Raw genomic sequence first — 15,842 nt, 5'->3', positions numbered from 1 at the left:
TGCTTCCCATCCCAATACAACACATCCCAGCACTGAGTCTGGGGAGTGCAAAACATTGAGCACTTTGCAGAAAGACTCCCCCTTTTTCATTTCCCTGTCTCAGTGTGCACATTTTAAGATAAAGGTTCTCAAGATAAAGGTTGGGGGTGGGGGGGCATGAGAAACTCAACCCATCTTCATGAGGCGTCTGTCTCTGCCTTTTCATGTGGCTAATTGCTTTATTAAGCCAGCCTTCCAAAGAGAAGACAGAGGACGAAAGAAGCGGGATTAGCTTTTATTCAAACTCCCCATAGGTAAGTCTGCCGGGATATATGGTGGCACAAAACGAGGAACTGCCTCTCACTCTGGATTTGTTTGAAGCCATAATCCATTAATCTTTATCATGCTTCACTTCTTCAGCCTCCTGCTAAGCTCTCTCCCTCCCAGGTGGGTCTGGGAATACATAGGCTTGCCAACTACACCTCTTTGTGTGGCAGGACCACTCATATATGGCAGCTCTTTCCTCCCACCGTTCCTATGCCTTATCTATGCCCCACCCCACAAGTTTGGGTTTGTGTAGGTATAGTTAATCTAAAGCAGTACCGTAGGGCTTTCAACACTGATGTTGCACAACAGAATTCCTTGGATGTACAGTTCTGATTTGTTGTCTGTTTTTAAGGGACCAGGTAACAAGCACTGCAACACATAGGAACATACTGAATCAGATCCTTGGTCCATCTAGTTCAGTATTGTCTCCACTGACTGGCAGCAGCTCTCCAGGGTTTCAGGTGAGGGCCATTCCCAGACCTACCTGGAGATGTGAGGATTGGACCTAGGACCTTCTGCATGAGAATCAGGTGCTCTGCCACTGAGCTGTTGCCCTTCAGTCTTTTTTTCTTGTTTGATATTTATGTATATTGGGCAGTAGCCAACAGAGCAACTCACCTGCACTCATCTCTCACCTGTGGCTCCCAGAATCTGTCGACATGCAACAGGGGCACACCCTGGGAATGGCTTCGATTGGCTGGTTAAACCAGGCTAGGGTAGCTGATGGGTCTCAAACCCTCGGTGAGTCAGGGACTTCTGCATGCAAAGACAGGCTCCAGTGGATTGAGTGGATGAGACCAATAGTAGACACAACGGTCAAGAAGGCGGTTTCTGCACATGCTGTAAGAGGAAAATTAGGGACAGATTAGGCTCATCAACCTGGGAAGGTAGAAGAAGAAAGGTCCAGGAGAAGAAAAACTCTGATCCCTAAAGCAATACCTAAAAGCAATCAATTCACTTAGATGATGGAATGAAAAAAGAGAAAGGGCTCATAACTCTGTGTCAGACCATGTGCTTTGCATGTAGAAAGTCCCAAGTGCAATCTTGGATGTCAAGTGGAATGGTGACGGGAAAGACCTTTCCCTGCCTGAGACCCTGGGGAGCCACTGCCAGTTAGAGATAATTCTGGATCAGATGGACAAATAGAATAATTGACACATAGAATCATAGAGTTGGAATAATAGTGCAAGAGTTAGCCAGCGGCAGAATGGATGAACATGTGGTGGTTGGGGTTGATGGGTATTTCCGTCCAAAATGGCCATGCTGGCTGAGGCCAATACAAGTTGGAGTCCAAAAACATTTGGAGCATACAGGGGTAGTGAAGGCTGCCCTATTTCAACAGAAGGGAGGGGGTGGAGTTGGGCTACACTTTAAATTAATTTAGTGTGTTAGTTTATAAGCTGCTTAATAGCCAGATAGCTTCTAAGGGGTTTGGTAAAACATAAAAACCCATTGCACAACATTGTTGAAATGCAGGTGTGTGTGTTTTTAACAAAGCCATGATCAAAATACACAAGAGGAGAGTGCACTGTTAATTCACCAAGCATGAGTGCAACGTGCCAGGCAGATAAGACAAGCAGGATATTATGGAACAAATGAAGCAGAGACAAAAGATGGTTAATGCAACTTTTCTTGTTTTTAGGGCAAGCCTATGGCTCTCCAGATGCTGTTAGATCCCAACTTCATTCAGCCCCAGCCAGCATGGCCAAGGGTGATTGAGGTCAGAGTTCAGCTACATCTGGAGAAGGGCCACAGGTTCGTCTTCCCTGTTGTGGGATAATTTGGCAGAAACCTCCTGATTAGGCTACAGAAGTTTCAGACCTTTGCAAGAACCCTGGCTTATGTATGCCTTGCAGACACAGAGGCTGTATCCAGTGCTAGTTGTACTCAGAGTAGACTCATTGAAGTTAATGGACACCACTAACTTATTAACTTCATTGGTTCTTCTCTGGGTAGAACCTAGTTGGCTACAAACCATACTCCCCCCCACCCACCCTGATACACTCAAGTGTTCCAACAGTATCTTCACTGGCTCATGTTTATTACATCATACCTTTTGCGCACTACAGTAATCTCTTTGCAGTGACATCACACGCACACAGATTCTCCCACCAAAAGCCTTTGTTGGCTAGGCTCCATCTATGAGCCTGTTCCCACTGAGAGAGCATACATAAGGTGACCATAAAGAAAGGGGTCTTTCTTCAATGTTTGGTTTTGTGGTGGGAAAAAGAGCATAGTTTTGTTCAAATGGGACCTAATAACTCCTAAAGTGCCCCATAAAAGAGCAGCAACTTGAGTCTCAGCTTGGCAATAATTTTGGCAAGCAGAGGGGAATGAGGAAACCTTTATAAAAAATGGCAACTGCTCAAGGCGGTATATCCCCAACCAGCAGTGACAAGCTGAAACAATACCAAGGAATTTCGATAATGAAGAGCACATGCTTGAACATTTGAAAGGGGAGGGGGAGAGAGAGAGAAAGTAGTTGCTTTCTGCTACGCTTGGCATTTAGAGTAAGAAACCGAGTTTGCAAATATCCCAAGGAGCGGCTAAGGAATGACCAAACTGGTCAATTTCAGTTTCTCTTCATTTCCCAATCTTAAATTTAGCTTCTCTGCATTTTGGGAGTAATTTGTGATTTAAAAAAAAATCCTTAAGAAAATTCATCAACATTGCTTACTTGCTTTTTTATTCCTAAACTGCTTAATATTTTAAAAAAATCTCTAAGCAGTGTACACTATGTACCATGTAAAAAACATCCATTAAAACAAAAATATACATCCTAAAATCAATAAAACGGTATATAAAAAAGCAGCATATAAAAGCAAACATAACAGATTCAAGGAGTGTAAACACATATTACAGGGTCCAGTCTTATGTGTAAAAAGATATGCCGGGGCAAAAAGATACATCTTTATAAGATGTCTGAAGCACCTGATGGTTGCTGCTTCATGTATGTCAGAGAGAACGGCATCCTACACTACGGGGCAATAGCAGAAATTGCCCATTTTCAGGTCATTACCAGCCTATGACGTTCTGTGGTGCCATGAGTAGAGTTTCCCCAGATGATCTAAGCCAGAAGTTCCGAAACTGTTGTTTGTGAACTGAACTTCATTCAGGTGGTACACAACATAGCTGTGGTTGAAGACAGGAGATGGAACATCCATCGCATCGAATATATTCTATTTTCTTGTTTTACGATTTGAATCCTATTGAATGCAGATGGTCATACAATGCATGAGACATTAAAAAAGCACAGAAATACAGTGCAATCAAACATCATATAGCACCTAGCACAATTGCTACAACAGACAGAAAAGCCATTAAGTGGTCCACCAAGACCCTCAGCAATTTTCCAGTGGTCTGTGGGAAAAGCAGCTTAGAAACCACTTAAAGGTTTAACAGGTCTATGCAGCGGGGGCGGAAGTTTCTCTTGTTGAACTGGGGCCTGTGTTATACTACTTCAGGAAATGAGGTAGAGGAGGAAGGACTTGCATAAAGGAATAATACTCTACATCATGGATAGGCAAACTAAGGTCCAATCGCCTTTTGAATCCAGCCCGCGGACGGTCCAGGAATCAGTGTGTTTTTACATGACTAGAATGTGCCCTTTTACTTAAAATGCTTCTCTGGGTTATTTGTGAGGCCTGCCTGGTGTTTTTACATGAATAGAATGTGTGCTTTTATTTAAAATGCATCTCTGGGTTATTTGTGGGGCATAGGAATTGGTTCAATTTTTTTTTTCAAAATATAGACCGGCCCCCACAAGGTCTGAGGGACAGTGGATCAGCCCCCGATGAAAAAGTTTGCTGACCCCTGCTCTACATGTACATACAAAATGAGCATGTCAGGGAGAAAAGCTTAGCCATTCATGAGCAGAAATGTTTTCATCAGGGGGTGGTTTCTCAGTTTCTTGTTTTTTCCAATCTTAAATTCAGTTCTCCATATTTATGCAGCGGTTTGCAATTTTTTTTAAAAAAATAAGCATCCTCATGAAAATTGAACAGCATTTTAATGTGGATTTTCCTGAAATATTTTTATACACAGTTGATACACACACTTTTGTAAGACGTTTTCCCCAATATAATACAATTCTGAATGTTATTTTCACAAAGGCATGCATTTTTGTGCACGCTTCCCCTAATATAAATAGTTCTGAACACATTGGGTGGAGAACTTCATCACAAAATCCAGATACCGTAGGTATAAATTTCGAAGGATAACTGTATGTAGAAATGCCATGGTGCACCTGTAGCAGCAAAATTGGACATCTTCATTTGCCCCAGCTGCAACAAAACATGTCTCTCCTGAATCAGTCTTTACAGCCACAGCAGGCGATGTAACTCTCCAATGGTTTGACTTCACCCCCAAAGGCACACTCCTTCATTGTCTCCCGAGACAAGCAGATGCCAAGAACAACAAAACTGTCCTACTGGAGTTTTAAAGTAGGGATAGGGAAACTATTTCAGCTCAAGGGCCATGTTCCCTTCTGGGCAACATTCCCGGGTTCACATTCCAATGGAGGGTGGAGCCAGAAGCCAAAAGTGGGCAGAGCCACAAATGTAAAGAATACCTTTGTACTGTAAGCTAATTTATGCACACCCTTCTCTGTCTTTCATCCAGGCAAGCAAAAAGCATTATTAGAGTTCAAGGACACATACCAGCCAGGCAAAAACCCCCAAGCCAGCCTCTGTTGTGTTTCTGCATGGAACTTTTTTTCTTTTCTTTTCTTTTCTTTTTTTTTTTTTGCTTAACTTAGAGGAAAAACAAAAAACATAGTTTGTCCACATGCAAAGGGAGATGCGGCTGAAAAGGTTATTCTTGTAGCTTTCCCCACCCATTCAGAACAAGCTACACTGGCAGAAATTCTTCAGTTTTTAAATACACAGGTGGGTTTACCTCCTTGCCTTAAGATTCCCCTACCAAATGCCAGACACCAGGATTCCACAGGCAATACAAATCTGCGTCAGAACATTCATGTGGCTTGTTTTCACATGAGCCCTTTTGAATTGAAGGAGCTCCATAGACTAACCAGTGAAGCAGCCTGACTTCCAGGAGAGACCATACAAGGTCTTGAGGGGAGGTGATGCCTGGGATGTGATCCAAAGGGTTGGCTGATAGGCATAGGGTTTGGAGTGGCAGGGAAGCCTCTTAATTGCTAAACCCAAACTTTGAGAATGTTTCTGGACATTTTGACTTGGATAGCGGAGGGGTGAACACACACACTGTCTCCACAACTGGTAGCTAATGTTTCCCAGGCCCTTAGAGTATGCCTACACCAGAAGCGTAAGTCCTGTTTTACACTAATATAACTGTTATAACATCCCTCAAAGAATTATGGGGGTTGCTGTTTGGTGAAGATGCTGAAATGCTTCTTGGTTTCGGTATAGGGAACCTACTGACCTCCAGAAGTTGTTGGACTGCAGTCCCCATCATGCCTGACTACTGGGCATGCTGGCTGTGGCTGGTGGGAGTTCAAGTCCAACAGCATAGTTTCTCCATCCTTGGTTACAGTTTGTAGTAAGACAGATCAGGAATGGAAAGCCTTTATGCTCACAGGATCTACTTTGCAATTACTGGAACCCCAAGGTCCACCTGGTGCAAAATAGTAGCTGGAACGTGGCTTGGTACAACATTTAAGGGTGTGGGGAAATGTATCTGGCCAGCGAAGTGGATCCTGACTTCTACATGCCCCCTGAAGCATACTTTACAGGTGGGAAAGGCCACCCAACTATCAATCAAGATAGTCAGGTGAAGCAATTCCCTTTGCAGACCATCTCTGCTCCTCTGATGACTGGGATCTTACCATTGGAGCTGATGTCAGCAGGTTCTGAATTTAAAAGGCACCAAATGCAAGCCCCGCTTGCAGAAGAACCATCAGGAGCTCCTGATAGTTCCTTCGCAGGCACCCGACAGCTGGCAACATATGATGTGAGCGAGGGATGGCTGGGGGAAAACGGCAAGGCAAATTAACTTCCATCCAGGCAACAAAGAGGCAGTGTCAGATTTTAAGGATGCACACCAACCGGACTAAAACACAGGGTGTGGAGCAGGGTCAGTGAGGGTTGTGTGGTGCCAGGGGTCAGAGAGAAGAGAGCGGCTTGAAGGGCCACATTTGGCCCCCAGATCTTTGCTTCTGCCGGCCCAGTGTACAGAGCTGCTGCAACCTAAGGCAATAATAATGAATTTTCCAGGAAGCTGATTTTGAAATCCCCTTAAATATAAGCACTGGGGGTGGTGGGGAGAGAAGAGGAAACAGATTGGGGAAAAGTCACCCTGCTCGTTATTATGCCCAGTAGCCATCCTGCAGCAATCTCTCTGTGTCCCTCTGTCTCTCTTTATCTTCTCCCTCTCAAGTTAGCAGAGTAAAACAAAAACAAAAAACCAACAGGTTTTAAATGTTGGCCTCCTCAGTAGGGCGAGGGCAACCACATGCTCCCTGCTCATTAAAAAAGGATTCACAGAGTGTGCGGCTTTGCAGGGGGCTGATGTATTAGGCTAATCGTTATTGCAGCGAGCCAAGTAGATGGCAGGGTTTGTTCCTTTTTAGGATTGCCTGATTATGCTCCCGCAGAGCTTATTATATCCAGGGCTATAAAAGCCTGAGCCGGGCTTCCTTAAGGTGGGCACAGATGGTTGCCAAGGTTGGCACAAGTCGATATAAGTAGGACTGTGTGTGTTCTGCCCCAGATATGGAATTCCACATCTTAAAATGGCTGAATTCCACCACCCCTTTCCGCATATATTAGGCAAATGGTGCACCACACGCCGTCGGATGTGTTGCTCGGGAGCATTGGATGCAGGGAGATTAATGTGAGTTGGCCACAACTTTGTTGGTTACCGCTTATCAGAGGTTGGCACAGCAATCTCCTGGCGAGTGTCACTCCCAAGACTGCTTGCTGCAGCAACCTTCAGAGAGTTATCTGCGGCATGGGCCACTCTTGGGTGTGCGGTGGTGGCAAAACTGCCTTCCCAGCTCAGATTGAAACCTTGGTGTGGCACCCAAAACCTTCACTGGTGTTTGCCTTCACTGGACTTCACAGTGCCTTCCCCACCTGCCGTGAAGATGTTGCAGTGTAGTGTTGCACTGTGGTGTAGTGGTTAAGAGAGTTGGACTGGAACCCAAGAAACCAAGGTTCAAATCTCCAATTCAGCCATGAAGCTCACTGGGTGACCTTGGGCCAATCACTGCCTCTCAGCCCAGCCTAACTCACAGGGTGTTGTGGGGATGGAATGAGGTGGTGAAGAACCATGTACAACACCTTCAGCTCCTTGGAGAAAAAGGTAGGATATGAACAAGAACATAAGAAGAGACTGATTGATCAGGCCAATGGCCCATTTAGACCAGCATCCTGTTCTCACAGGGGCCAGCCAGAAGCCTCTGGGAAACCACAAGCAGGCTTCAAGCTCAAGAACACTCTCCCCTCCTGTGGTTTCTAGCAACTGGTATTCAGAAGCATTGCTGCTTCGCAACTGTGGAGGGAGAACATAGCCATCATAGCCAGTAACCTTCAGCAACCCTTTTCTCCATGAAATGCAATAAATAAGATAGTGGCTAGAGTGTTGGACTAATTCAATATTTCCCAACCTGTTGGACTCCCAACTCCCATCATCACTGGGTATTGGTCATGCTGGCTAGGGCTGGTGTAGTCCAAAACATCTGGAAGGTGCCAGGCTGGCAAAGGCTAAGCCTGGGAGACCAGGGTTCAAATCCAGACACAGCCATGAACCTTGGGGCAGTCACCTTCTCTTAGCCTAAGCTACCTTGCTGGCTTGTTTTGAAGATAAAATGGGGAAGGAAAAAAACAGGTATTTGAGCTCCTTGGGGGAAAGGTGGGGTGTAAATTTGACAATAAATAAATGTGGCAAGTTACAACTCAGTTGCAGTGTTATTCGGGGGATGCCCTAATTCACTTCTAAGTAAGGGAACAGAAAAGAGGCCCACAAACAGTGCACATTACACATTACATTTTTCTCTTTTTCTTTCACAAGGGAACAGGCCATCCAGGGAACATACACAGGAAACTCCCTCATGCTGAGTCAGACCATTGGTCCATCTAACTTAGTATTGTCTACACTGACTGGCAGCAGCTCTCTAGGAGTTTAGGCAGGTGTCTCTCCCAGCCCTACCTGGAGATGCCAGGGACTGAGCCTGGGACCTTCTGCTTGCAAAGCAGATGCATTGCAATTGAGCTATGGCATCTTGGCTTACAGCAGGGACAGGATTCCCTATTGAGTCAAGGGAACTGTGCTTCACCTTGAAGCCTTCCTCCTCTCCACTCTTCAGACAACAGCCTCCAGAAGAGCTGTCTCAGCTGCTCTGCTGTGCTCTGCTCCGAGCGCCTCTCCTCTCTCCCTCTCCCTCTCTCCCCGATAGCTTCACACTTAGTGCTCTTGGCAGCCACGCTGTTTAGGAAATTATACCAAACTAGAGACATAACATAGACATTGCAAATAGCGCTGTTTACATTCCTGCAGAGAGAGCTGCAGCAAAAACTGCCAGAGCCTGTACGCTCCGATGAATGAGGCGCTTGAGGTTCACAAGTTTTTAAATATATTGCACTTTGGGGGGTGGGGGTTTGTGTGTATGCTTGTGTGTTTGCTGTCGTTTACTATTCATAGGATGCTTTTTTGAGTGCTAACGTCTGTGCCCCTGTTTTCAGCTCCGTGGGATGTGATGCAAAAGGTAGGCCCCCAACACACACACAGACACACACTCTAATGTGAACAGCATCACTTTAGGTGAACGAGGTATTCATAGTAGGGATGCTCAAGCATTTCATTCAGTCGTCATTTTTCAATAAACTGACCTGATTCACACTTCTCAGTCTTAAATGCAGATTGGAACGTAGTTAATCTTCATCACTTGTCATTGTCAACTGCTGGTATTCAGAGGCATGCTACCTTCCGACACCAGAGGTAGACCATAGGCATCATGGCTAGTAACCCATGATAGCTTTTTCCTCCATACATTTATTTAAAACCCTTTCCCAGTCATTCAGACTGGTGGCCATCAAGATCCCAATAACTCTTTGCTGCATAGTCACTGCCAGTTCGGAACCCATTAGCGTACATGTATTGTATTGTACGCCGCACTCAGAAGGCTTGCCTCCCGCCAGGCTTTCAAGGCTTGCGGATAGCTGCCTGAAGCCTGGAGAGCGAGAGGGGTCGGTGCACACCAACTCCTCTCGCTCTTCAGGCTTCAGCGAAAGCCTGCATTCACTCCATAGGATGCACACACATTTCCCCTTCATTTTTGGAGGGGAAAAAGTGCATCCTATAGAGCGAAAAATACGGTAAATAAATTATTATTATTATTATTATTATTATTATTATTATTATTATTATTATTATTATTAGAATAAGGGGGTCTCTCAGGTAACCTGGACCTGAGCAGTATAGAGACCTTAGATTGCCTGTTAGTACCAACACCCTGAATTTGGCCTGGGAGCAGACCGGAAGGAAGCTCAAATCCCGCAAGCAAGGTGATAAGTTTGCCCCCGCAAGCAACCTAGCCGCCAAGTTCTGCACCAGCTGCAACCTCTGAACCACCCCCAAGGGCAGCCCCACATAGAGAACATGGCAATAACCTATCGTTGTTCCAAGGATAAAACAGAAAGCTCGCTGGCTCTTAGATATTTTCAACTTACCAACTGAAACCAAGTCTGTAACCTTGTTCTAATTTCAGTTTGATTGCCTATTGAGAGTGTCTGATTATTCTTTAAGAGTCACTTTGGAATGAAGCCTGAAGGTACAATATAAAATAATTGAACCGAGTGTAAAGCCCCAGCTGGTAACCTTGTCAGTCATGTGAGCAGAGATCTTGTATCCATAATTTAGGGAGCCACAGATGTGGAGGGGATTCGACTAATATTGGTTAAAAAAAAAAGCCTGTTCAAGACTCTCGTCTTACCAAACAAGGTAGTCTTTAATCAAATTAATGTACCAATGGGCTGCCACCCACTGGAGCAGCAACTTTGGAGTAGGGGCTCAATTTATTCCTCACTTTATCACAGTATGAACTTGAGGAATTACTTCCAAGAGACTAATTAACATGTTATACTGAAATGCGCCCATAATTACTGCAAATGGGGAGAATTGATTCTCTTCTTTTGTCCTCCCCACCCCCAGCCTTCTTTTCGCCTTCAATTGTTTCTAAATGGCTTGCAGAAATGGTTTTCAGCCCAATAAGGAAACTTTAAACCAAGAAAAGGGGTGGTGTTGAAGGCCCTTTTTAGAATTAGTAGTAAATATTGCTTATTAGAGATAAAATTAGGGGGTTAAATGCTTTGAGCAAGGTTTGTGGGTGGCTTCATGGATTGAGATGTTTAGCTAGAGCTTTGTTCTCACTGCAATGAGGGAGAAATTCAGGTTGGTTTGCATCCCGTCTCCCTTCTCAAAAACAAAGTTCTGAACCAAAACACAGCCATCCTTCAAAAGTTACACTTCTCCAAATCTTGCCATGTTGCTCTCCGATAACGAAAAGGGGGACAAAAATGTGTATATTACAGGGAAATGTGCATAAACATGCACATATTAGTGAAAATAACATTAAAATGCTTCATATTACGGCAGATTACTTGCAAAAAATGTGTGTATTTGGCAAAATTGCATACAAAACCTGATTTGCCTATTAGGAGACATGAGCACTAAAATGCTGGTGAATTTTCACGAGGGCTTAAACAAAAATCACAAACTGATGCGGGAAATGTGAATTTAAAATGGGGACAAATGAGAAAACTGACAGAAACTGAAACTGACAAATGTGTCCATTCTTAATTCTGACAAACCATTCTTATTTCTAAAATTGCAACGTGGAGGGCATTTATAACACATTGGGCCCAATTCACTTCAGGTTGTCCTATGCCAGCAGCACATTAGAGCAAGAGCATAGTGTGGCTTCTTCAGGGGACAGTCTCAGTGGGTTATGCTCTTTATAATTTAGCTAGTGTCAATCCTTGTGGCAGTGGCATTTGCCATTCTTCTGGGTTTTATTGTGTGCTGCTCATTGGTCCATGAACTGCCATGTAGAATAATAGATTTACAGAATTGTGGAGTTGGAAGGAATCCCAAGGGTCATCTAGTAACGCTGGAATCGCAGCCAAAGAATCCCTGACAGATGGCCATCCAACCTCTGCTTAAAAACCTCCAGCGAAGGAGAGTCCACCACCTTCCGGAGTCCGTTCCACTGTTAGACGGCTCTTACTGCCAGAAAGTTCTTCCTAATGCACCTAGTGCTGCAGCAATAAAACTGCTAGCACATTTGCAAAGCTAAGCAGGGTCAGGTACGGTTTCAAATTGGATGGGAGATTGCATGTTGAGATTCCTGCATGGCAAGGGCTTGGACTAGATGATCCAACTCTACAATTCTATAATAAATTTAGGTTTGCATAATTAACATGAATTAAAGAGCTTTGGTGCTCTGGTGCAACAAACCCACTATCTATGATAATGCTCAGTTACAGTCTCCTTTCTTGTCATTTGAATTCATTGGTCTGGGTCCTGCCCTCTGGAATAGCAGAAAACAAGCTTGCTCCATGCTACCTTTTGAAGCCACTAGCCTCTGAGCTCCTCCAGGGAACCTGTTTACTGAACATTCATTTTGAATTGCTTGCACAGAGTTCACATGAAGGTTAGACAATGTCTTTATTGAGCATTCATTCAGGTTTGCTTGCAGAGAGGTTATATGACAAGGAACATTCATTCTGATTTGCTTGCAGGGTGCATTCATTCATTCATTTAACAAAATTCTTATACTTCTTAACTGTAAATAAAACCTCCAGGTGGTTTACAAAGAATATATGTCTTACCATTAATCATTTGTTCACCCCACACTATTCAGGGCAATTTCCCCATCAGCTTCCTAACAACAAGAAAGTTTCTTTGGGGTTATTTAAGTGAATTTGTTACCGTAGGACAACACAGCACTTTAATTGGCATTAACTGCTCACACCAAATTTCTGGTATGCACTTGAATCCCTCCCCCCAAATATTCACAGTCTGGAAGGGGCCTCTTTTTCTGGATGTCATCATACCAACCCAGTGCCATTGTTAGTAAAAATAAATGTCAATGCCTCCTAAAATTTACTGCAGTTAACGTATTTGAAGAGTGGGGAATCCTCTGTTCTGTATACAAAATGGATCAAGACTTTTCAAGCAAGTGACAGGATATTTGAAGAGTTTTTTTTTAAAAAAAATCCGTCAATTAATCAACCTTTATAAAGCTGATCCCAAATCAGGCACTAAGTTACAGTCAAACAAATACAGTTTGTAGTTTACAGGCCAGCAAAAGACTCTTAGGAATAACATCACATCAAAAAACTAAGATGTGTGTGTGCACTGTCACACATTCACAATATTGCTGACTGCCAACCTGGTTGGGAAATTGATTTTAACCATCCGGTTCATAGTAGCACAGAATTTTGCCACTCTGAAAGCAATTCATTAGTGGAGTTTGAAAAAATGAGGGAGGTGTAGAAGTGATCAGATCTGCTTGGGAATTTAGTTGAAATAGGTGTGATATATAAACAGTTGATGTCCTTATAATATAAGCAGATACTTTCCAGATACCCTCACATAGAAATGGTAGGAAAGTGGCAATTGGAAAAAACCCCTTTGCTGTGATTGTCCCTGCGTATGGAATTTATGCCTAAGGTAGACATGCCCAGGGGCAGAGGAAGGGGGGTGCAGTGGGTGCGGGTTGCCCCAGGTGTCACCACTGGGGGGGGGGGTTTGACAAAATGCTGAGCGGCACTCACCGCGGGGCCTGCATTGCGCCCGAGCCACGCATCTCTCCACTCTGCCCAAACGGTCCACCTGCTGCCTCCCCCTCGTAGGGCAGCTGAGTGGGAGGAGGCAGGCAGACTCTGGAGGCCCCACAGTGCGCCCCGCCTCTATGGGCAGCTCACACCGCCCTGCGCACCGCCCCAAGCACCCAGGCAGCTTCCTCCGCCGCTGGACATGCCTAGCGCCACCTTTTAACTAACTTTTATGACCTACACAAAGTCTTTCCTGTTTGGAGGGCACCAAGTTAGTCAAGGCTTCACTACATGGACCTATGCTCTTATCTAACTGGGCTGTTGTTGTCTTCTTAAACACAGCAAAAAGCAAAAGCAGAAAATCGCGGAGTAGCCAGTACTTTAAAGAAATGAGTTGAGTTCTGCATTGGAAGCTGGGATGGGACAAATCGAAGCACGGAGTGTGCTGTTGTGAAGATCCATCTGGCTTGGGCTGTCATAACTTTCAAGGACTTCCAGTCCCAAAGCAGGTTGATGCTCCTTATTTACAGCAGAGCTGTAGGAAAAGAGGAAACTGAGTCAAACCTATAGGCCTATCCAGCTCAGTATTGTCTACACTGATCAGGGTTTCAGACAGGGAGTCTTTCCCAGCCTTACCTGGAGATGCTAGGGACTGAACCTGGGACCTTCTGTGTGCAAAGCAGGTGCTCTACCCCTGAAATGCAGTGAATAGTGCATCTTCACCACCATCTGTGTCTCTGTGGTTGTGACACCAAAACGGTAGCTTTCAAGTGAGAATAGAAAGAGAGGGCTGTGTGCCACTCCATTCCTCCCTTTGCTCTGGTGGCTTGTACTATTCAGGAATCTAGATCAAGCCTCCGCAAGTGTCTTGGCAGACAGACAGATATGGGAATGGCCACAGCTCTTCTATGCTAGCTTTCCAACCCCGCAGGCAAGTACCAGCTCCTTTCAAACTCTGGTCTCACTTGCCATACAATTGGATCAAGTAGATGGGAGGGAATTCTCTCCCACTGCTCTGTGGAGCAGACCCCACACAGAGAACATATTAGCTTGCTTGACAACACACTGCAAAAAAAAAAAAAAAAGGCTGCTGCCCAGATCTCCTCTCTCCTCTTGGGCAAAGTTTAGCAGTAATGCCACACAGCTTAAAATCCGAGCATAGAATTTGCTTGCTTCAGGGTTTGTTTTGACTGCCAAAAGATGAACTCGATTGTCTTTGCCTTCTGTTCCAGATAACTATGTAGGCTCATAGGCTATGTTTAGAATCACCTTGTAGCAAAAAAGAAAAAAAAGCCCCAAACCCAAAAGCAGGTCAGTAAAGAATCACGTGGTTTAGTCCTCTTTTAGTGCATGTACATTAAGAAAAAGAAATATGTTTAATTTATTCTTTGGAAATCTGCCCTCAGTAAGGGGAGGGGATGTTTTATTTGCTTTAATACTTTGAGACTGAAGGCAGTTTCCAGAAGGAAAGAAAAAGGAGGAAAGAAAAGGGGTGGGTGAGATTAATTCAAACATGTAAATAAGTTTTCTGCAGGCATTTGGTCAAATGGTATGTTACTATGGCATCTTGGAAACCTCCTTATTTAGCAGAGTGGTGTGTATGCGTGTGTTGCTAAGATGCAAAGCTGAATCACAAAAACAATTGGCCCAACTCAACTGGCAGAAATAAGGTCACTGTTCAAACAAAATGGGAAGTACAATTTATGCATCTCTCTCTCTCTCTCTCTCTCTCTCCCCGTAAAGGGGCAACGTTGAGTATCCAATTCCTTTTGTTGTTGCCCCTTTTTCTACCCTCTCAAAAAAGCAATACCATGTAACAACAACAACAACATTCTGGTCCTCCCCACCAAGAGCTGTGTATTCATCTAAAATGCCCTCTTTCATGGTCACCATAAGCTTAGTGACAAAGCATCTGCTTTGCATGCGGAAGGTGTCCATTCAGTCCTTGGCATCTCCACGTAAGGGTGGAGCATATCCCTTGTCTGAAGCCCTGGAGAGCTGCTTCCAGTCTGTGTAGACACTACTGAGTTAGATGGGCTAATGGTCTCACTCAGTATAAGGCAGCTTCCTCTGATCAACCTTTTCCAACCTCGGATGCACCTTCAGCCCCATCTGGATCTGCCTGACTTTCCTGCCCTCTCTTCTTCATTTTATCCCTCTTCTCTTTCAGTCCCCCCCCCCCCCCGCATATGCCATTGATGCAACATCGAGGCCCACACCACCAGTTCTTGGTCCCAAGCCATACCAGGTGAAGTTTTCTTTCTGCTTCTCCTTTTAACAAACCCATTGGCTGGCTAGCCTCCAGGGAGATATTCAAAAGCAAGAGAGAATATAGCTCCCCTTGCCAATGCATTTCTGTTTTGTAAAAATCCTTGGCATGGTGCCATCAGCTAGAGCTGGTGGCAGTGCCGACACCTTGAATCCCACACCCCGCCCTGAAAAAATGTATTGTCTCCCAGCATCCCCATCTTGTTTTCTGAACCGCTTTAAGGAAACGGTTGCCAGCCATCCCATTGATGCTGTTAAAACCACCCTCCCCCGTTGATAGCTCCCTGTTCATGCCCCAGCTGGTATTCCTTGGAACTCTGCCTTGGGATCTTGCCATGTATTCTTTGTGCCACGTCATTCGCTATTCCTTCCACAACCCGCTCGCATTAGCTTCTATTGTTACTCTGCACCATTGTTAATTCCAGCTTGTTGGCTGCTTTTATTTTCAACATCCCCACCCCCACCCCGCCGCTCCCTTGAACTATCTTCTGTTAAGATTCATTTCCTCCAAGT

At 44.6% G+C, this 15,842-nt stretch overlaps 1 protein-coding gene across 3 annotated transcripts in view; it reads left to right on the top strand.

The window, feature by feature from the left end:
- Positions 1-15,842, top strand: part of LOC309346997 (uncharacterized protein) — a 140,104-nt gene that overhangs the window by 50,235 nt on the left and 74,027 nt on the right. The window contains exon 1 of one of the 3 annotated variants that reach the window (XM_081871420.1): positions 15,248-15,309. The exons of 1 other annotated variant lie outside the window; for it this stretch is intronic. Coding sequence is in view for 1 of the 2 variants with exons in the window: in XM_081871421.1 (XP_081727547.1) it covers positions 15,260-15,309 (50 nt within the window). In the remaining variant the exon portion in view is untranslated. Of the gene's footprint in view, positions 1-15,247; positions 15,310-15,842 lie in introns of those variants that run through there. One more of the 3 variants, XM_081871421.1, reaches the window with a different exon arrangement.

Source organism: Podarcis erhardii, assembly GCF_964252035.2.
Source record: "Podarcis erhardii genome assembly, chromosome: 7".
NCBI lineage: Eukaryota > Metazoa > Chordata > Lepidosauria > Squamata > Lacertidae > Podarcis > Podarcis erhardii.
This window is presented reverse-complemented; position numbering and strand designations above follow the sequence as displayed.